At 34.7% G+C, this 21,657-nt stretch overlaps 1 protein-coding gene and 1 non-coding gene across 3 annotated transcripts in view; one reads left to right on the forward strand and one right to left on the reverse strand.

Moving 5' to 3' along the window:
- The window catches only part of FAF1 (Fas associated factor 1), a 527,910-nt gene that overhangs the window by 382,122 nt on the left and 124,131 nt on the right, over window positions 1-21,657 (forward strand). For both annotated transcript variants that reach the window (XM_032297137.1, XM_032297138.1), the window contains exons 10-13: window positions 1,322-1,448; window positions 2,420-2,483; window positions 3,430-3,511; window positions 18,256-18,410. In XM_032297137.1, the coding sequence (XP_032153028.1) occupies window positions 1,322-1,448; window positions 2,420-2,483; window positions 3,430-3,511; window positions 18,256-18,410 (428 nt within the window). The remainder of the gene's footprint in view (window positions 1-1,321; window positions 1,449-2,419; window positions 2,484-3,429; window positions 3,512-18,255; window positions 18,411-21,657) is intronic.
- Window positions 3,615-3,723, reverse strand: LOC116564188. The gene has a single exon (XR_004274777.1). It is a non-coding gene; the product is annotated as a U6 spliceosomal RNA (small nuclear RNA).

Below are 21,657 nucleotides of genomic sequence, written 5' to 3' on the forward strand. Positions count from 1 at the left end.
TTGCAACCTTCGCCTCTCAGTTCAAGTGATTTTCCTGCCTCAGCCTCCCAAGTGGCTGGGATTACAGGCACCTGCCACCATGCCTGGCTAATTTTTTTTTTTTTTTGTATTTTTAGTAGAGACAGGGTTTCACCATCTTGGCCAGGCTGGTCTCGAACTCCGGACCTCAGGTGGTGCATCCGCCTCAGTCTCCCAAAGTGCTGGAATTACAGGTGTGAGCCACCATGCCCGAATTTTTTTTTTTTTTTTTTTGTAGAGATGAGGTCTGGCCATGTTGCCCAGGCTAATTTTATGAGTCTTAAATTTTGTTTCTATTAATGCTTTTCTGGCAAAATATTTACCTATACGTTAGGTTTTTCTGCATGGACTGAAGGATCATTAGTTTCCCCATTTTATAATTTAAGTACATAGCGCCACATTTTAAAAGATAGAAATTTTATTTACTAAATAAGTAAAATTTAGTATGGACTTTATTTATTGAACATAGTATGGACAAACATGTAGCCAGATACCTTGCTTGGACCCTCTTCTTACTTAAGGCATGAATATTCAGCAGTACTTACAACCCAGTCCAAAAGTTTTAAATCTCAGTATTTCAGAATCACATTCCAGCCTAGAGAATAACAGCCTAGTTCTTTGAAGCTGTTGTCTTTAATACCTTTTCAACTGATGTTGCTGAAAACAAACTAAATAGAGCATATTTATAATGCTCAGCAGGTAGTAATTCTCAATAAATTTTTACTGAATTAAAACATTCAATTCATATGTAAAACATTATTATTACATCTCATCTTCAGTTTACAAAGAGCTTTCATACATAATATATTTCATGTTATAATCCATAACAATATGAGGATAGTGTACCATATTTCACTAACAGAAACCTGAGAACCACTGCAGTGAGGGAGTAGAAAGTTTAAAAATGCTACCATTGCTTCTACCTGCCACATATAAATTAGTGTGAGCTTTTTGAGATACTCATAGCTTACTTTGTCTCTGACTTCTCCAGTTGAACACATTTTCTCATTTATTTCTCTTAATTGTGTACTATATGCTGGGGAAAAAACAGACAAAAAATCCCTGTATTTAGTTTGTAAGCATTTTTCATTTTCCCTCAGTCTCCAACCTTTGGTCTGCAGGTATTACAGCAAGTTTAGAAAGTATGTGAGCCTTAAAAGGAAAAATTAGTAAGCTTTACTCTAGCAAATGATTTTATTTGATAAAAATTTTATAACACTTATGTCCTGTTATTATATAATTTATTCTTAGAATTTGATATGCCAAAATTAACATCAAACTAATCAGGACTTTTCTTAAATAGCAAAGCACCGATGTTCATATGGTTAGTGATAGCGATGGAGATGACTTTGAAGATGCTACAGAATTTGGGGTGGATGATGGAGAAGTATTTGGCATGGCGTCATCTGCCTTGAGAAAATCTCCAATGAGTAAGTATTAATAGCTCTTTGGGTCCAGCAATAGAATTCTTTCTTCTAGTACACAAACTTATGAAGAACATTAAACTTAAAAATCTCTTACTGACCTCCAGGTTTGGGAAGATAAGATAGCAGAGAGTAGGCATTCTTCATTAGAACCACAGCCTTTTGAATTTTGATTTTATTAAGCTGAAAAATTCCCAGTGCATTAGGAAAATTCATTTAAAAATGCAAGGGAGTGTAACTTTTGTTTTGTATGTATAATTAATTATGACTGTCTCTCTTTAAAGCTAGAGTTTGATTAACAAACCAGGTGTACTTTCTGTGACTGATAATGTTTTCCCACATCTTATTAGAGATGCCAGTTTTAAGATTAGTAATGTTACTTTTCCATTCAATGGTACCCATCTTTGAAAGGAAAACAGTAAACTAACTGTGTCAGCTCTTTGACTTCCACTTACAAAATGCATATTATAGAATAACAAGCAATGCTATATGCAAAATGGCCACTAAAATAATAATGGCCTGTTTGCTTTGTGAAATTAGAGAACTCCTGTGGGCATAAATAGATGTGATGTTACATAAAATTGGCTATTCTCTCAATTAATGAGGTCTTTAAAATAATATCAGACCCATTTAATATAATTTAGTCACAAGATATCTATTTAGAGAAAACACTGAAATCCTGAATGACAACTGGGCACATATTTTAAATGCTTAGCAGGATTGTGTCTGTTGGTTTTTCAAAATTTATGAGCTTGGAATATTTTAAGGTTCTTTTTGATTCTGATTTGATGAGATCTAATATATGTTGAGTTAAACTGTCCCCTCAGATACGTCACAGAAGCTAAAATTTAATTTTATTTCCTCTTTATTGATTAAATATATTTCTTATCTGTGGGACTAGATGTTATGTGGTTTGTTTTCTGTGTCTATTTGTTTTGTTTTTTTTGTTTTTGTTTTTTCTTTTGTTTGTTTTTTAGTGCCAGAAAACGCAGAAAATGAAGGAGATGCCTTATTACAATTTACAGCAGAGTTTTCTTCAAGGTAGGGTTAGGACATTAACTATATAAAATTGATGCTCTTTTATACTATTGTGATTTTTTTCTTTGGCAATTTTAATTATAGATTGTTTAAAATTTCTCCTTAAAGTATTCAAAGGATATACTTGTTAATTTATGTAGTCCTGATAGTGAAACACATACTGTTCAATGTGAAATAACTAGTAAACCATTAATGCCAGTTCAGAGATAGATTCCATTTATTTCTCTATCTTTATAGACATTTAATAAACGGATCCTAATTTAATATTTTTATTCTGTTCTCAAAGGACCAGGATATAGTATACTAATTTTTAGTATATCCTAGGACAGTCACATGGAAAATCCTTTAAAATAATATTAAATTTAAAAATAAACATTTTAAATACAACTGAATTTTTTCTTTTGGAATTGTTTTACATTTCTTCCTTAAGTGTCGAATATAACATGTTTTGTATGAATTTGAGAGTCTGCTGTGGTGTTCAAATATAAAGAGAATTAATGTTTAATCCTCAATTTGGTATAAATGATTTTTTAGTGATATTTTCTGTTGAAATGTAATATGGAAACTTTTAAAAGAAAGTTTTTTCCCTCTGTATTGGAATTCTGGAATAAATGAACTAAAATGAGAAAATAAGGCTAATGTAACTACAAAAATCAGTTGAAAGTGAGTAATAAAGAATTTCTCCTTATAAATGGCATGGTTTCATAGCGCTTATTAATTCATTTGCTAGGTGTACTTAAAATTCCAGTATTCTAGTATATCAGTACAGGCCAAAAAGAGTTCTGAAAGCCAATGAAGTTCATTTCTAAGCTTTTAAAGAAATGTTTTTATGTTTAGTATGCAGTAAACATTGGCCCCAACATTTACTTAAAAGTCATTGATTAGACTTGTGAAACTTTGAAGTGAATTTGAAATGTATTTTAATTAATAGAGTTAATTTTTTCTATAGATATGGTGATTGCCATCCTGTATTTTTTATTGGCTCATTAGAAGCTGCTTTTCAAGAGGCCTTCTATGTGAAAGCCCGAGATGTAAGTACAGTTTGACCTTGTCTGATTAAAAAGTGCATCCTACAGGTTTACTATTAGGTCTGAGGCAATGATTAAATGTTTTCTGGGTTTTTTTTGTTTTTCAAAAAGCATGGAACTCTTCATGAATATGAATTTGTGTGTGATCATTGTGCAGGGGCCATGCTAATCTTCTCTGTATAAGTCCAGTTTTAGTATATGTGCTGCTGAAACAAAATGAAAAGTGTTTTCTGTTTTCATTTTGAGATTGGAGACTTCATTTGTTTCTGGTTCATCTGCCAACCAAGTCTTCACCAGGATGCCTATTTCACAAGGGACATTAATGTGATTAGGGTACTGCTGGCTCTTGCAGAAGGCCTTGTGAAGCATTGAAACAGTGTTTTTCTTAATGGGAAAAAAGGTGGACATGCTCAGAAGGCACCAGGCTACATGTTTGTATTCTTTTCAGTTATGCAACTGACTAGTTCTTGATAGATTTGTTCTTAAGTCTTTTCCCAAAATGATTATTCTTGTAGTGATATATATCTAACAATTGCAATATTTTTCCCCTAAAAGTCTCTTTGGGCCAAAAAAAAAAGATCTTAAACATAGAAATGAACTTTGTGATCTTGAAGTCTATAACAAGAAGTCCATAACAAAAACTTAGAAGATAAATGTTGAGCAAGAAGATTCTAATCACTATTTGTAGGTTGACACAGCAGTCAAGATGTCAGTAATCCAGCTCCTGCCTATCTATGTAGCTTCAGCTCTTCCCATTCCCTGCCTCACACTTAATACATCTGGCAATAGTGTACCATTTGTATTTCCCCAGAATCTTAGCTTTTTACATGCGTCTCCACTGCTAGAAATGCCTTTCATCCTGCTCTTTACCTGGATGACTCCTCCTCCTCTGAAACTTACCTTTTCTGGCTTCTTCCCTTCTCTCACATTGGTGGCACCTACCCCTTTAGCACTTCCTAGTGAAAAACCCTCTACTTATCTCTTATTGTTACACTTAACATAGTGTTTATAATTATCCATTCTACTTATGTCTTCCCAGGAGTTTTGATTTTCTTTTGGCAGGGACTACATTCTTTATGTCCCTGTATTTAGTAAAAACTCATTAAGTGTTTAATGAATGAAGGAATAAAGAAAGGGAAGAAGGAAGGAATAGTGTGTATATGGAGTAGAGGGGAAAGCTATTGGAATTAAAGATGGCAAGGGGTTTTTGAGAACAGACTGCAAGGATGCCTCTGAGAGTTCTGTTTTCTAGATTATGTTAAATTCTGATACAAAGAAAAATCATTTAAAAATAAATTTTAAAAATCAAATTCCACGATGATTAATAATCAAATTAGAGCTATAATTGGTAGGCTAATGAATTTAGAGTAAGAAACTATTCTTTACCCTACGAATATCAGAATAGCCCTTTTAAAAGCTCTTTTAAGCAATTATGTTTCAACTAGTAAATCTATATAAAATGGATGTTTTTAAAGAGATGCATGTTTATGATAATACATATTTATGGTGTTCATAAATATAGGTTTATGGAAAATACTGGGCTGGATGTGATGGCTCACGTCTGTAATCCCAGCACTTTGGGAAGCCACAGCGGGTGGATCACTTGAGCTCAGGAGTTCAGGACCAGCCTGGGCAACATGGTGAAACCCAGTCTTTACAAAACAATTACAAAAATTAGCCAGGCATGGTGGTGCATGCCTGTAACCCCAGCCTTCTTAATTATAACTTCTTTTATATTATTTTAACTTTTTATTATAAAAAATATTTAAATTTTAATACAGAAAAAGTAGAAAGAATATTACAATAAATAGCCAAATCTCTATACCTACATTTAATAATTATGAAAATTTTGCCATATTTGCATCTTTCATATATAGGCATTTCAAAGTTTTAATGGAGCCTTAAGGCCTAAATGACTTAAAAGGATTAACTGCTACAGATGGACAAGAAAGCAACATTTGAAATTTAATTATTTATATTTTTATACTTATTTGGATTTGTGATTTTGATGAATAAATTTTTATGATAAATTTTTGTTTCAGTTTTTCTCTGATTGAAAATGGCAAATGTTGACTGGAACAGAGAACAAATTAAAAATTTATTCAAAATTCACAAAAACAAACAAGTATAAAAAATAAATAATTAAAACTTTAAATAGTTTTTTAATAGTTTATAGCAGTTAAGCTTTTGAATTTTTGAAACTTAAACTGAACAGAAACATTTAGGGTATCCTGTATTTTCGTTGTTTATTGCTAAGCCATTTCAAAATAAATTATAGATGTCATACTTTACCCCTAAAAACTTAAGCATACATTTTCCAAAAATAATGGTACTCTCCTACATAATCACAATATTATTTTCACATATAACAAAATGAATAATTCCCTAATATTATCTAATATTCACTGCATATTCAGACTTCACTGGTCATCCCCAGAATTTCTTTTTAGCTGTTGTTTTGGAACCACAGTCCACCCAGGATCACAAGTTATGTTTGAGTATTAGATATCTTAAATACCTTTAAAGCAAGCACCATCTCTCCCCATTTTTTTCCCCTGGCATTTTCTTTGTGAAGAAATCAGACCAGATGACTTGTAGATTGTTCCAAATTCTGGATTTGTGTGATTGTTTCCTTGTGATATTATTTAACCCTCTATCTCTGAGTTGCTGAAAAATGGATATTAGGTCTAAAAACTTTGTTAGATTCAGGTGAAATGCTTTGTAAAATAATGCTGAATATTTTAACAGGATTTTTAATGGTTATGGAGTCTTTCATTGTATGGCCATGTTGTTATGTTTAAATAATCACTTATTAGACATACATATGTTTGAAAGAATATCTATAGTTTTAAAATAGTGTAGTTTTCAACTTATTCTTTGATAATAGTGCATTTGGGATATAACTTTCTCTGCCTTCCAGCAAGGTTGCAAAACAGTTGGAGTAAACCAGAAAATGTCGTGGCCTTTTATAACTTAAACTGTAGCTCCCAAAATAGGCATAATCTAAAAAACACATTCCAAAGCTTCTGTAAGATATGCTGTGTATACCTCAAGCATTTTAGCTTTAAATGCAGATAACTTGCACTTAAAAATACAGTATATCATAGACAAAAGAACTTTTACTAAGTGTCTTGTACAGTAAATTGGCATTTGGATTTATTCAGACTGATAATCCCCTGAGGAATATAAGCTCTTGTTTATTAACTCCTGGATATTTCTAATGAAACAATTGATTGTTTGCTTTTCTTAGTGTCTGGATGTTTTAGCAGATGAAAAATTATTGGTTCATGTAATTAAATATTTTACTTCATGTTAGATTCATAACCAAAATCCACTGACCTCTCTGGACTGATAAAAATGTCCTTATCTTTATTCCTTTGTCCAGGGCTTTTTTCTTTTCTCATTTCTCTTTTCCAAGTTACAAATCAACACTTTATGTACAGTTTATTACATTTCTATAAACTTAAGTAAAGTTTAACTTCATGACAGATAAGTAACTCAGAATTAAATCTAAATAGATACATTTATTATGGTCATCAAGCAGATTGTATAGATCTCCTTTTAATTGTGTAAGTACAGTAATTGTAATGTTACTTAAGAATTATATGATGCTCTGTGGTTTATAAAACATGTTCCTATACATATCTCATTTGAACCCCACAACCAATCAGTGAAATAGGGATATAGAATGCTCATATTCCCATTTTAGAGATGCAAAAGCCTAAAAAAGCTATATAACTTGCCTACAGCACACAAATAGTAAGTAGTAGGGACCAAATAAGAGCTCACATGTTCCAACACAGGTAAATATGGTTTACACTATCCCACCACACTTGAGTTTTCATTGCTAACTACTGTGCTGCAGGATTTAATGATCAAATTTCATCTCTCCTTTTCATATTTCACACTGGAGAGTTAAAACAAATCTTGCTCAAGATTATTTTTTAAAACTTTGGAATGAATCAGTTTTCAGAAAACAGTTTGCTGATGTTCAAACATTTTAAGGCAAATGTGACAGATACTGTGGCACTCTCACTAAATTTTCATCTTAAATATCACGTTTAATTTAAACTGTGGGAGGCACATTAATTTTACCAGGGCAACAGATGAGCCTCAAGCACCAGCATTCCTCACTTGAAGTGAGAAATTGAGTTCCAAGAGTAAATAAAAACAAGATTGAAGGTTTAAATCCTCTGCTAGGCTTTTTGAACTTATATACTCATTAAATGTTTATTGGAGTGGTGGGATTACAAAGGATTTGGGGAGCTTCATCAACTGGTATATAGTTAATCACTAAGTAAAACACTACATTTGATAAAGTGTTTCTCACGATGCCACATTCAATCCATCTTAATGAAAACTGCTTCAAACTGATTTCATTTGAGAGCACTTGGTGGTGAGAGTGCTCCTAGTTCTTTTTGCCTTTTTTCTTGAGGAATTTACAATACTGTACCAAGCAGAGCCTCCAACGTTGGTAAAGCAGTTCTAAGTTTTTATGTTTCTTTTAAGTATCTTGTGACCAAGTTTTGACTTCTGATAATATACTGATCTGTTTTATGACTTCTTTCCTTGCCCTTATCTATGAAGGACACTCATCCAGTTGAGGGCTATAAATGTTTGTCACATGTCCTCTAAGGATCTGAGAAATAGAGGTTTCCTGCTTTTGCTCAGTCTAACAAGGAAAATAAAACACTATAAACAGATCCATATGGTATAATATGCTATAGAAGCAAAGAGAAGAGGTACCTTCAACTACCTTAGAAGTTCAGGGGGAAGATTTAGTTTCTTTCTTTTTTTTTGAGATGAAGTCTCACTCTGTCACCCAGTTTGGAGTGCAGTGACGTGATCTCACTCACTGCAAACTCTGCCTCCTGTGTTCAAGCAATTCTCCTTCTCAACCTCCTGAGTAGCTGGGACTACTGGTGCGTGCCACCTTGCCCTGCTAATTTTTGTGTTTTTAGTAGAGATGGGGTTTCACCATGTTGGCCAGGCTGGTCTTGAACTCCTGATCTCAGGTGATCCACCTGCCTCAGCCTCCCAGAGTGCTGGAATTATAGGCATGAGCACCCAGCCCAGGGAGAAGATTTCTAGAGGAAGTAACTCTGACTTGAATTTTAAATGATGAGAAATACTTAGGCAAATAACAGAATTTTAAGCTGAAGGAAGAACAAAAGTAAAGGCAATGGAAGATTAAAGTGAGGGAACTACAACCAGTTTGGTATTAGTGGAGGAAAACAATGCAGACATTGCTAAGCATTATGCTGATAAAATCAATGGGGGTCAAGGCATGAAGGGGCCTGTGATTCCCTTGCATTAGCTGGCATTTGAAATCTGCTTTTAGCCTGCACATGGTGGCTTACACCTGTAATCCCAATACTTCGAGGGGCCAAGGTGGCAGGATTGTTTGAGCCCAGGAATTCTAGACCAGAATGAGCAACATGGTGCCATCTCTACAAAAAAAAAAAAAAAAAAACCAGCCAGGTGTGATGGTGTGTGCCTGTGGTCCCAGATACTCAAGAGGCTGAATCAGGAGGATTACTTGAGTCCAGAAGGTCCAACCTGTAGTGAGCCATGTTTGTGCCACTGCACTCCAGCCTGGGCAATAGAACAAGACCCTATCTCAGGCGGTGGGGGGAAGATTATTCTTTTTTTTCCTTGGAGCCTCCCCACCTCTCATGCCTGCTGTCCCGAATTCTCTTTTTCTACACCACCAAAAGTACCCTAGAGAATCATTAGACATTGATAGTAACTAAAAATCAAAGTAGCAGGGCTTATCTCCCATATGTAAGATGGTTCCTTTCCCAAGCATCCCTTTGGGAATCTGAGCTTTGATATTAGTAATTTCATTACAGCTCCAAAGATCTGACTTCACTCCAGCGTTTCTTCCAAATATTATACATAAATTAAAGGAATCAGTACTCAATTTCTGATTTCCCACTTAGTAGCTCTGTAATGACCCCCAAACAACTAATGAGACTATGTCTAATATGGAGAAAAAATGATGATGATATTATCTACTTTATACAGGTTGTTTCGAGACTTAAATGGGATGTTACCCATAAATGCACCCAGCACTGTGGATAAGATAGATGGTGCCATTAAGCAGTGTTGGACAAATTTGAAAAATGTTTGTAAAATAACAAAACTGATTTTCTCATTCAGTTATGAACTAGTTCTAGTAACAGTTCCAGAAGGGAATTTTGAGAACCCCATGAGCATTTCTACCACTAAAATTAGTAGTTCACTTTTAACAGTGCTGTTAGTTAGCAAGTTTTATTATGTTTATTTTAAAAAATCAGCCCATTTTAAAGTCATGCTATTTCTACTGCTTCATGTTGAAAGAAATCTAAATGCCATTATTGATCATTGTCTTTTAAGAAAAATAAGTTCCACCCAAATTTGAAGCCACAGCTGTAGTTGGTAAGTTTCTAGCTCACCACACAATATCCAGAAAACCAGGCAAACAAACTTCTTTGTGCTTTGGAAAATATGCTCAGTCTGCTCATCTTGTCTGTGTTATTTTTTTTCACTTAAATTCCTTAAAGGCAGGACAGTGTCTTTTATAGTAATTTTGTATGACAGCTGGGACAACATCCTGCACATGTGTGAAATAAGACCTAGAGTGCTAATATATATATTTTTTAGAAAAATATCTTTTAATTATACAAATAATACATTTGTTATAAGAGAATGAAAATATAGATGCAGTTTAAGTAGAAAATGATACCACATAATTCCAAACCTGAAAATCACCACTATTTATTAAATGCTCTTACTTTTTAAATGTAAGGTATGGAGATGATAAAAATTTTTTTTAAAGTCTGGACCAACCACTTGCTGTGACTTCAACTATCTTGTTGGGCCTTGAATATATATGATCTGGCATACATGTTAGTTTGCTATTCCTTCTATCTTGTTATTTTATTATTCAGGTTATATCATGTTGCAAGATAAATTCTAACTAGCACTTCTGCTTAAAAGTTGACCAGAACTTAGTTATGGAGCCACGCTTGATTAAAAGGGAGGCTAAGAAATACAGCCTGTATTTTAGCCATTATCTAACTAAAAAAATAAGAAATGAAAAATATTATGGGACAACTAACAAGTCTCTGCCATGCATATTAAATGAGTGCTTAAGAGTTAACACAGCTCTATATGCTTAAACACAGCTTGTTTTTATAATATATAATATTCTACTTAGAAATCTGTTTTCCAGACAATATTTGATGGTATTAAAAAGCTACTGAACATATGCACCTATAAATCATTGTAATCTTACAGTTTTCAGTAAGAATGCATTGATATATTTTTAATGAAAAATAACTATCTTCTTTACTGCTATAGTTCTGCCACCTCTTGGAATGTGGAAATAGATATAAGTAGGCTATGGGTTCTTGTTCTGTTCCTCAGTGGCCTAAACGTGGGGGAAAGGAGTACACTTGACATTGGCACGCTGGTTGTCCTGCTTGTTTAACTGGCCTGTTGCTGACTGGGAGTTGTGTTATCCCTCTCCACAGAGAATAGTAGAGGATCAGAAAAATCCTTCCTGCACTTTTAAGAGGCTATTATACCAAAGTCTTTAGTACTGTGTCTAAATGTTTACCTGGAAAACCAATGAGATAAGATCTGTGATTGGCCTAACACTGCCTACTTCCTTGCCTACACAGTCCCTCTTCCAGCCTCCCCAAAGAGCATGCCTGCCTCTCTAATTTGTTGTGAGAGCCAATCACTTCATCTTCTCATTTTCTTATTCATACAAACTTTAGCCACATGGTGGCCTTCTTCAAATATATTGCATTGCCTGAATATTACAGTCTAAGCAATGAAAACTGATAAAGATCTATACCCAAGGACCATCTATCAGCTTATTTTGAGAGTTTGATTTTACTTTACACTTTTCTTTCAGACAGAGTATCGCTGCATTGCCCAGGCTGGAGTGTAGTGGCGCAATCTCGGCTCACTGCAACCTCTGCCTCCTGGGTTCAAGCAATTCTCCTGCCTTAGCCTCCTGAGTAGCTGGGACTACAGGCATGTGCCACCACACCCGCCTAATTTTTTGTATTTTTAGTAGAGATGGGTTTTTGCCATGTTGGCCAGGCTGGTCTTGAACTCCTGACCTCAGGTGATCCACCTGCCTCGGCCTCCCAAAATGTAGGATTACAGGTGTAAGGCACCACGCCTGGCCAAAGGCTTTTTTTTTTTTTTTTTAAAGCTTTCTGACTTCCATATGACAGTGCTCCCCATACAAGATTCAAAGATATCTGTGTCCTCAAAATTTCAGAATGCCATCCCAACATGTGCTTCAGAAAGTGAGAGGAAAAAGACACCATCCAGGCATCTCCTCATCTTCGGTAGCTGACTTTTTTTTTTTTTTTTTTTTTTTTTGGAATCTCTCCAATTTGGTTGTTAACTGTTGGTCTTTGAAATCATATTCAGGACCCAAACATGGCGAAGTGTCATGGTTCTTTTCACAATACAACCTGTGCTCTGGTTCTTTACTCTTTAAAAATAACTAGCTTGGAGTTCTTTGAACAGATGGGGCCATTGACGTTGCTGGGCCTTTCCCAAACTTTTTGTTTTTTATCATTTTTACTCTTCTTATCCTCACTCTCACTATATTTAAAATTCAGCTTCAGGCTAGGCATGGTAGCTCATGCCTGTAATCCTAGCACTTTGGGAGGCCAAAGCAGGCAGATCACCTGAGGTCAGGAGTTTGAGACCAGCCTGGCCAACATGGTGAAACCCCATCTCTACTAAAAACACAAAAATCAGCCGGGCGTGGTGGCAGGTGCCTGCAATCTCAGCTACTCAGGAGGCTGAGGCAGGAGAATCACTTGAACCTGGGAGGCAGAGTTTGCAGTGCACTGAGATCACACCACCAGCCTGCGCGACAGAGCAAACTGTCTCAAAAATAAAATTCAGCTTCAGTCACAGAGAAGTCAATTACTGTGTCCTGCTTTTATTGTGGTTGTTTGTTTCCACTTACAGCGTTGACATCCTGCTTTTAAAATTCAGCTCAAGTATCACCTTCGCAGGCCGGATGGGTAATGCTAGCACTTTGGGAGGCCAGGGCAGGAGAAACACTTGAGCCCAGGAGTTAGAGACCAGCTTGGGCAACATAGTGAGACCCCCATCTCTATTTTAAAAAAATTTTTTTAAGTATCATCTTCATAAAGAAGCAGCCAATCTGATGATGTTCATACCTAGACCCCAGGACTGCCTCTATTACAACTCATTACTACTGATTTGCCAGCCTTACTTCCTCGCAACTCCCATCTAGGACAGTTCTAACAGACTCGTAACCTTCAGAACTGTATGCCACCCAAGCACAAAAAAGTATAGTGACTTTTCCAAGGTCACATAGCTGGGCAATGGCAAAGCAGGAATTTGAACCCAGATAGTGTGGCTTCCTACTGTCCTGCTTCTGTTCTCACGTTGCACTTATCTTGAGTAATGGTTGTATGCTGGGCTGTACCTGTGAACATCCATATACAAGAATAGCATTGTAGAAGTTGGCAAGTACTGAAGTGATCCAAATTAGATGCTGGATTTAAAACAATAAAAACAGCTACAAAGGACATGTGAGAGTACTTGGGGGAAACTTGAATATGAACTCTATATTAGATGATATTGTAACAATATTAAATGTCTTAGGTGTGATATAAATATGATTACACAAGGGAATGTATTATTCTCAGAAGGCAGATTTATTTAGAGTGGAAGTGTCATGGTATCTGCCAACATTCAAATGTTTCATGGAAAGAAATATTAAAAGAATGATAAAGCAAATATGGCAAAATGCTAATAATTGGTAAATATAGGTGAAGAATAAATGGGTGTTTATTGTATCATTGTATCCATTGTTTGTATCAATGAGCCATCTCCAAACTTAAAAAGTCATAGTGATAATGATTCTGATTACTATGGTGATGATAATAATGAGGGAAAAGGAGAATAGAAATGGGAAGGAGAGAAAGCACGTCAGATCCAATTTACACAAAGGTAATTATTTTATGCTATAATTTTTACACTGAAAATCACTATGAACTACATTGTACCATTCCTAGAAATTGTCATATCAACTTTGAAAGCATTGAACATGCAGATTATAGATGTTCTGGTACTCAAAAAGCAACCCTTCCTTTTTAGTTCATCAGCAAATATTTCCTTAGTACTGTTTGTGCTCTCTGCCTGGCTTATTTTGAAACACAGTGCATTTCTTCCAGCTCTAATATTCTATGGTACTGTGACACTAAGAGTCTAAATACAATAGCTACTGTAGCTCAAGGCCAACTGACATTGGTTGCTGTCAGCTGGGCATTTCTTCAGTATCAACTTACTACCTTAGCTTCTGGATTTGAATATGAAGATTAGTGAGGTACCAAACGCAAAGACACAATAAACATCCCAGAGACTATTGCCAGTAGGAAAAATGAAGGAGCTGCTTAATCTTTAATACATTTTCATGACCATTATTTCTCTTGAAATTGCTTTCAAAACCCTTTATTTTGCATGGATAGTTCAGGAATCTTCATCCTAACAGCTACCTTTCATTCAGCACCTACTATGGGCCAGGCGTTATAAATAGGCACTTAATTTACTTTATCCACAATGCTTACAGCAACCCATTTGCCCCATGGTCACACAGCTGCTAAGTGGCAGAACTGGATTTAGAACAGAGCTCTCTGTTACTTTAAAGCTTGGAGACTTCCTTTTGCACTGTGTTACTAAAACTTAGATTACAGAGAGGGAGTCAGGATGGTGTGGCTGGGTTGTTTGCCTTCGTGGTCCACCAGACTTAGACCCTCTCTGCCAAATTAAAAAGGACAAATAAAATATATTCTTTTTAATGCCCCAATGTTATCATTTGTTAAATGTTACTACAATTAGACATTTGCCTCCCCACATTCTTTCCCACAACTTTTTGAGGGTAAGGAAACTGTTTTGTTCCTCTTTATAGTCTCAATGCCTAACACACAGGTACTCCTTAAATGTTATTGAACTAAATTATTAATGGGCCAAAGGAAAAACTGGTTATAGTAATGGAAATCAAAGCATTTTCTTACGTGTTTTCTGTGGTACTGCTTTTCTTCATGAAAGCAGTTTTCTGATTACTTTGTCATTTCATCTCTTCCAAATTGGTTGATATACTGAACACAGTTCTCACTCTTTTGGCCTGTACTTAATTGAGTTCAGTAAGATAATCATAAATTTGAGTCTGGAGTCCATTTGTCTGTGACTATAACATAATCAGATTTATATAGCCCAAATTTAGTAGCACTTCCATACTATTAAGAGTCTTTATATTTTGCTTATTTATTGTCATAAAAGCAGCAGAAAACGTTTTGTTGAAATCTTATGTCAGAGAAAAGTTTATTTAAAAGTTACTAGTTTTCTTGTTGAAAGCTACTGTGGTAGTACCCACAGCCTGAAGATTCTCTTATGATACTCTTTTTATCATCTCCTTTCTCACATTCAGTCTAGAGCTTAAAGTGGGAATTTTTTTAAGTGTGTTTTCCTGGCATCTCATGTTTAACAGTGTCAGGGGTTTATGTCCCTGGAACGAAAACTGTTTCTCCAGAGTCTTTTTTCTCTCAGCTTCTGGTGAAAAGAGGGGCGAGTCGAGCCAGTCGCTTACCACAAAGCAGTGCCACCACAAAGGAAAGATTAAGGGTTTAGAGAGAGGTCAATGTGGGTTTTTCTCTAACTAAACACTTTCCTAAAGTTTCCTTGTGGAAAAATAATGAAGTCATCTCAGAGTTTTTAAAGAATTTTTATTTCTTTTTCACCGTCTGCATTCGCTTGTCTTCTCAGCATGGATGTTTAATCTTCCTAGGCTTTGTGAATTGGCCCAAATGAATAAGTGGTGAGCTGTCTCTCTAGGAGCTAGAGGCTTATTCTAAGGGCCTAATCACTGAGTAAACACATCTTTGCCCTCCCTCTCACAACTGCGATATAATAGTCGAGATTCTAGCACAGTAACCTGGATATTGCAGGGACCAATGCTTTGAAATGCAGAATGGTTGATCCTCCAAAACAGACAGTGCCTGATCTTCGCCTGCCTCTTTCTTCTTTTTTAAATTAAATATTGCCAAAGAGATGCTGTTTTATTGCTTGATATTGTGCATTAGTGCCCTGGATTTCCAAGTTTAGTTTCAGTCAACACTGTCGGGTGCACTTATAGGGAACTCTGCATGTTGGGTTTCTTAGTAGCCTCTTCGGCACATGTGTGTTTAGTTTGGAAGAGCATTTAAATTAAATCAGTAAGATAGCAATGTAAATCACTAATCTCTTTCCCAAAGTCTAAATGTTCCATTGCAGTGTTCTTGAGAGAAACAGGCATTTTAAAGATTTAGCCATTGCCATTGTTTAGTTAGAAATATGCTGATTTTAAAGTGGACAGCTCTCTTGTTCCCAGTGTCTCATTAAATGTAGTTGCTGAGATACGATCAAGCTGAATGAGAGGTTGACATCCCTCTGTCTATTCAGTTAGAGAACTCCTAAGAAGAGGAGCTCTGAATTTGTTAATGGTGCCAGGTTCCCGTTACTTTCCCCAAAGCAGCAGAATTCTTGATTCACTTGTTAAAACTGATTTTGCATTGCCACTGCTATTGGGTATCTTTTTTGCCAAGGAACTGTGGCTTATATCAGTGTTGTTTCTTTCATCGAACAGGCTGGGACCCATGCTAGTTTAAAGATGCAAAGAAGACTTAAAGAGACCTCATCCTCTCCCTTGAGAAAGTTAATCTAGAGGGGAAACTGGTAAACAATTACAATACTAATGGAAAGAGATAGAGGCCCAGGAAAGGAAGCTCTTAACTCTGCCTGATGGAATCAAGGAAGGTTTCATAGAGGCATTTGTTTTGAGCCTTATAGGATGAGTAGGAATTTACTAGATAAGTATCTTTCTAAGAATGTGTCTGATTACAAACCTCCTAGAAGCCTGATACTGTTCTTTGCAGACATCAACATAGATGAAGAAACCCTGAGTCTTTCTTGTTCACCATTTTATTGCCACTGCTTCCTGCTGAGCCTGACACAAAGAGTATTTCAACAAATGCTTGTTGAATGAATGAATAAATGAATTAACACATAGAAGCAGGGTGGGATCAGCTGAGCTACTTATACCCAGGAGTCCTGCCCTTATTCCCATTACAAGCTGTCTCTGAGTCTCAGTTCAAAGCAGTCTGGCATCTTCATGTTACGTGAGTGCTCCCACAAGCCTTGACTACAGTGTGGTTGACTTCCCTGCTACCACTGTAGTATCAGAGAAAAAACACAGACTTGGACTTGGAGTTAGACAATCTAGGAGCCAATCCTCACTGTATTACCTACTAACTAGCTGTGAAATTTGGGACAAGTTGGTTTTCTAAACCTCAGTTTCCTCATATTCTAATGAGGTTAAGGATGCTATTTTAAAGATTTATTCTGGAAATTAAGGTACATAGTGGTTGTGAAAGTAACAGGGTCTCCTATTCATAGTAGATGCTTTTAGAATCTTAATCTACCTAACTGTGGCTACCCTCATCTAGTATAAAATTTACCTTTGAAGAAAATAATTTTAATGATAATTACTATTACTTGGATTCTTTATCAAGGTAATTCCTAACATCAGATTTCATTAGCCTTTCATCAGCATGAACCTTATATTTTTCTGTAAGTATCCTTCTTTTGTTCAGAATCCCACACAGCAAATTTTCATTTGCTGTCATCACATTCTTATTTAACATGAAGGGAAAGATACTTAGCTTCCTTGAAATTTTCTTTTGGCAGAATTTCACAGATTGGTTTGTATATTGTCTTAGTATTCTTAAACTCAGCTCTTCTTTGAGGTACTACCAAGAAGTTAGTCAACAATTTGAGCTCTTTAATCATTATAGTCATTGTTGGTAAAGCTAACATGTTGTAAGCCATATATGGCTACTTACACCCATTATTTCTATTATACTTATTATCTTGTTCAATTTCAGTTTTTAGTTTTAATTATTGTATTGAGTATCCAGCTATAACAGAGGTCACATTTAAGAGACCAAAAGTCATTTCTTGAAAGCAACTTTTATTATGGTGAAAGGGAAAGAATAATTTTTCATATGAAAGGCCACAGTGGACATTTTCTGAAATACAAACTAGAAAGAATGCATATGAACTGAATATTTTTCCATCTTTTCATATGGCAATTAGATGTTACATGCTGTTAAATAAGGGCTTAATGTGGGAATACATTAAGGACTTTAAAATTATCTGTAGAACAAAAACAAAACTTCATTTCAGACCTTTTCCCTTCAAATAGAAGATACTATCCATTGTTCAGATTAAAACCATAAAAAATATGTAAGACAAATTTTGTCATTCTGTTTTAATGAATATTTTTTCTCTATATTGTTGAACAGTTCAAAGTTAATGTTTCTCCTTACATATAAAAAGAAAAATATGGTAAATTCATTTTCTTTAAGGAGAATACAATTCTCTTACAACTTCTTTTGAGATAGGCTTGCACGTTAACAGAAATCTGTAATAACAGTCTGCAAAATTAGATATAATCATCCTGGCCTTTTTAAAGTGTAAGGAAGCAACATTTTTTGATATTTTAGATGCTTTAGGAACTCCAAAATGTAAAGTACTCTTTTAGGGAATAGCATTTAATTTTTGTCTTTGCTGTTCATCTAGACTAATTATGCCTCTCTAAAATTTAAGAAATCTTACGTTAGTGGATATTTTAATTGATCAGATTTTTCTCCTCTTTTCAGAGAAAGCTTCTTGCTATCTACCTCCACCATGATGAAAGTGTATTAACCAACGTGTTCTGCTCACAAATGCTTTGTGCTGAATCCATTGTTTCTTATCTGAGTCAAAATTTTATAACCTGGGCTTGGGATCTGACAAAGGACTCCAACAGAGCAAGGTAATACTGTTGTTCGCAAGTTATAAGTTAGGCTTCTATTTAAGAAAAAAAAAAAGAGAGACATCGTTGTGTTTGTCATCATCATAAACATTTTTCATCCTCAGCGTTAAACTCTCTACCATTGCATTTCATTAGACAAAAGCTGCTCATTGCAGCTAACACACTATAGTTATTTGCAATTGTGAAAATATACTTTAACTTATAAAAGCTTTTTAAATTCAAGAATAACCTGAAAACAAAAATACATTTCTCATCTTATTTTTGCAGTGCAACAGACATTTCTAATATGTTTTTGAACTTTTAGAGAAAACTGATATTTTTAATGATGTTCAGAAAAGGGAAAACAAGTCTAATATATGATCCTAGTAGTAAGTTTATTTTTTAATAACTTCAGTGAAAAAGGCAGGACTTTCTGCACGAGTCCAATGGAGTTGGTAATAGCTTAACTCTAGCATATGCTAATTGATGTAATCGCTTTATTGCACACATTCTTTTGCACACAGCCAGCAATACCTCTATATTCTCAATAGGAAAAAAAAATTCCTTTCCTGGTTGTCAGGATGAGTTTACTTTGTTTGTTAATCATAATATCTCTAAGTGAGTAACAATTCTTCATGTTTTACCTATGAAAGTTTCCCAACTGAAATATATTTCATTGTGTTTAATTACACATGTGACCATAGCATCCCATGATGCTAGTTTGGGTGTGTTAACACAATCATAATCACAAGCTGCTGGCTTATGAACAGGGAGATTAAATTAATTCATCTCAAGGCAAGCATATTATAGTTACCTAATTTAAACACTTATAGAATTTGAAATCGTCTGATTTGCCTTTTTATTATTTTATGGCTCACTGAGTTTTTGGTCATCATTTAGACTTTGTTTTATTTAATTTGAATCAGAAAAGAAGATGATTCTTTCCTTAAATATGAGCCAAAAGAATGTTGAAGCAATTTCATAATCTAATACCTCATTTCTTTAAGCAAATGGTTAGGAAATTTCATGGGATGACTTTGTTTTGCTTCTGAAATCTTCCCCATTATACATAAATAAAGAATCTTTAGCATCTGTATTTGTTTAAATTAAATCAGGTTATTATTCACACTCAGTTAAAGGTGATAAAAAGCAGTGCCAAAAACAGATAAAAATGCCACATCGAAGGTCTTTCACGAGGCAAAATACAGAGACTGGAGACTTGGCTAAATCTTTTGCCATTCACTGGCAGTAAGGAATCTCCTCCTTTCCTTTTATCCACAACTTGATAGAGAAGGAAACACTATTTCTAAACCATCTGTAGAGGCTAAGTTCAGTGGGCTACCTGCTGTTATTTTGTTCTATCCTCCATTTAATTCCTTAGTTCCTTTTATTTTACAATGACAAAAAATTGCAGTGTAGTTTCTTTTGAAAAACGGTGTTTGAGGGTCTTTTTTTTTTATGACTGGCAATCAACAGCCATGTAATTGCTTTGTTATGTTTTACTAAAGAAGTCTGTTAAGTAGCACAACTTTGATACACTAGTAATAAGAGTTTGCAGGTTACAGAGACACCTGTGGTGACCAAAGCGACAGAAGCTGCTTATTAGAAAGAGCTAGTACAGCTGTGTCCTATTAACTCCTTATGACACTTTTTTTAAAAACACTAAATAAAGGTCTTGTTTAAGGCTTTAGAGCTATTTCTCAATGAACTGCAGGACTGACTTAAGTATGGTAGGATATTTCAATCTGCATTTTGAATTAAGTAACTGTCATGAAAATTTGTAAGAGGTAATATTAAAGATAAAATATGAACATCTAGGAATTCAATTTAATGAACATTTATAGAAACCACAAATGGGGAAATAGAGGAATGGCATGATTTCTAGAATTTAAGATACTTGCCATCCTTATTCAAAATCTATTAATAGTTCTGTCCATATTACAAATTTAAAAGATATTATATTTCTCTATATTAAAGTAACAAAATATAATTATTGGGTACTGGGTTTAATACCTGGTTGATGAAATAATCTGTACAACAAACACCCATGATACCAATTTACCTATGTAACAAACATAAAAGTTTTTTAAAAAATATTAAAAAATTAAAAAGCAATACAAAAATAAATAAAGTAACAAAATTACATAGCTACTTTTGATCCATTGTTATTCCTGTTAAGACAAATTGGAAAATACACATTTTATAAACACAAGGTGAAAATTCATTAGAATGACATTCCCCAAAAGGGGATTGACTTTGACATGTGAAACTGTAAGATAATTAATTAGGCTGGTTTATCGCTCAAAAAAAGGTTTTAGTTTAACCACAATTTTCTTGCCACCGATCATATCATAGATTCATCTAAATAAAATTGTCTAATTGTGTTTTCTACTGTATTATCTATCTCGGATTTTTACAACACATTTATCCAGAGGTGTTTATCATGAAAACTGATTGCATCACTCATTAGATGCTTCTAACTTTGAGTAACAAAACCTCAAGCTTTTACTCTCAATTCAGTAGATGACTGCTTGCACTAATATTTGTTGATCCATAGACTACATATCAAAAGGTGTTATGCCATCATTTGCAAGCTGAAATGGGGACATATTAATATATGGAAATACAGAAGAGATTTCTAGGCATCACAAGTAAGATTGTTGTTGTGAGCTTACTTTTAACTGTGAATTCTTTATGATAGACGTAAGTTTGGAAATAAATTCCTAGTTAATAGCTTCCCTGGTCCCATATCTGGTTAACCTAGTTCAGACTGGTCATAAAAATTTAGAGTCCTGGACCTGTAAGCTATTTGGATGTTTTCTTAGTGGTTTACTAGGACTATCACCTGATGTTATAGCTGTGGATGTTGATATCCAAAATGGGAAGAGACTTGCCAAGCAAATATACTTTTGCTTAAGGATTACTCTGATTAAGCCTGTAGAGACATTAGTTCTCCAATCACAATTTAATATGAATCTCTCATGTGTGTAAGAGTTAAGTGAAGAGTATTAAACTAAGTGAATGCATTGGTCACCAGAATATGAGTATCACTTGCTATTATAAATTAAATTTCCTAATTTCTCTAACAAATTGGAATAAAAAAAGAAACATTTCTATAGAATGTCATAACCCCTGTGATGTTGATGATTTGGAGTTTTAGTGCTCTTAAATGATTCTGATAACTTCCTTTCTTAGTTGAATACTTAGATTTCCCAGCCCACTGCGTATAAAATACGTTGGAATAATTTTTAGGTTGATCTTGAAACAT

The sequence above is a fragment of the Sapajus apella genome, unplaced genomic scaffold (assembly GCF_009761245.1).
Source record: "Sapajus apella isolate SASKATOON/1434 unplaced genomic scaffold, GSC_monkey_1.0 scaffold36, whole genome shotgun sequence".
Lineage (NCBI taxonomy): Eukaryota > Metazoa > Chordata > Mammalia > Primates > Cebidae > Sapajus > Sapajus apella.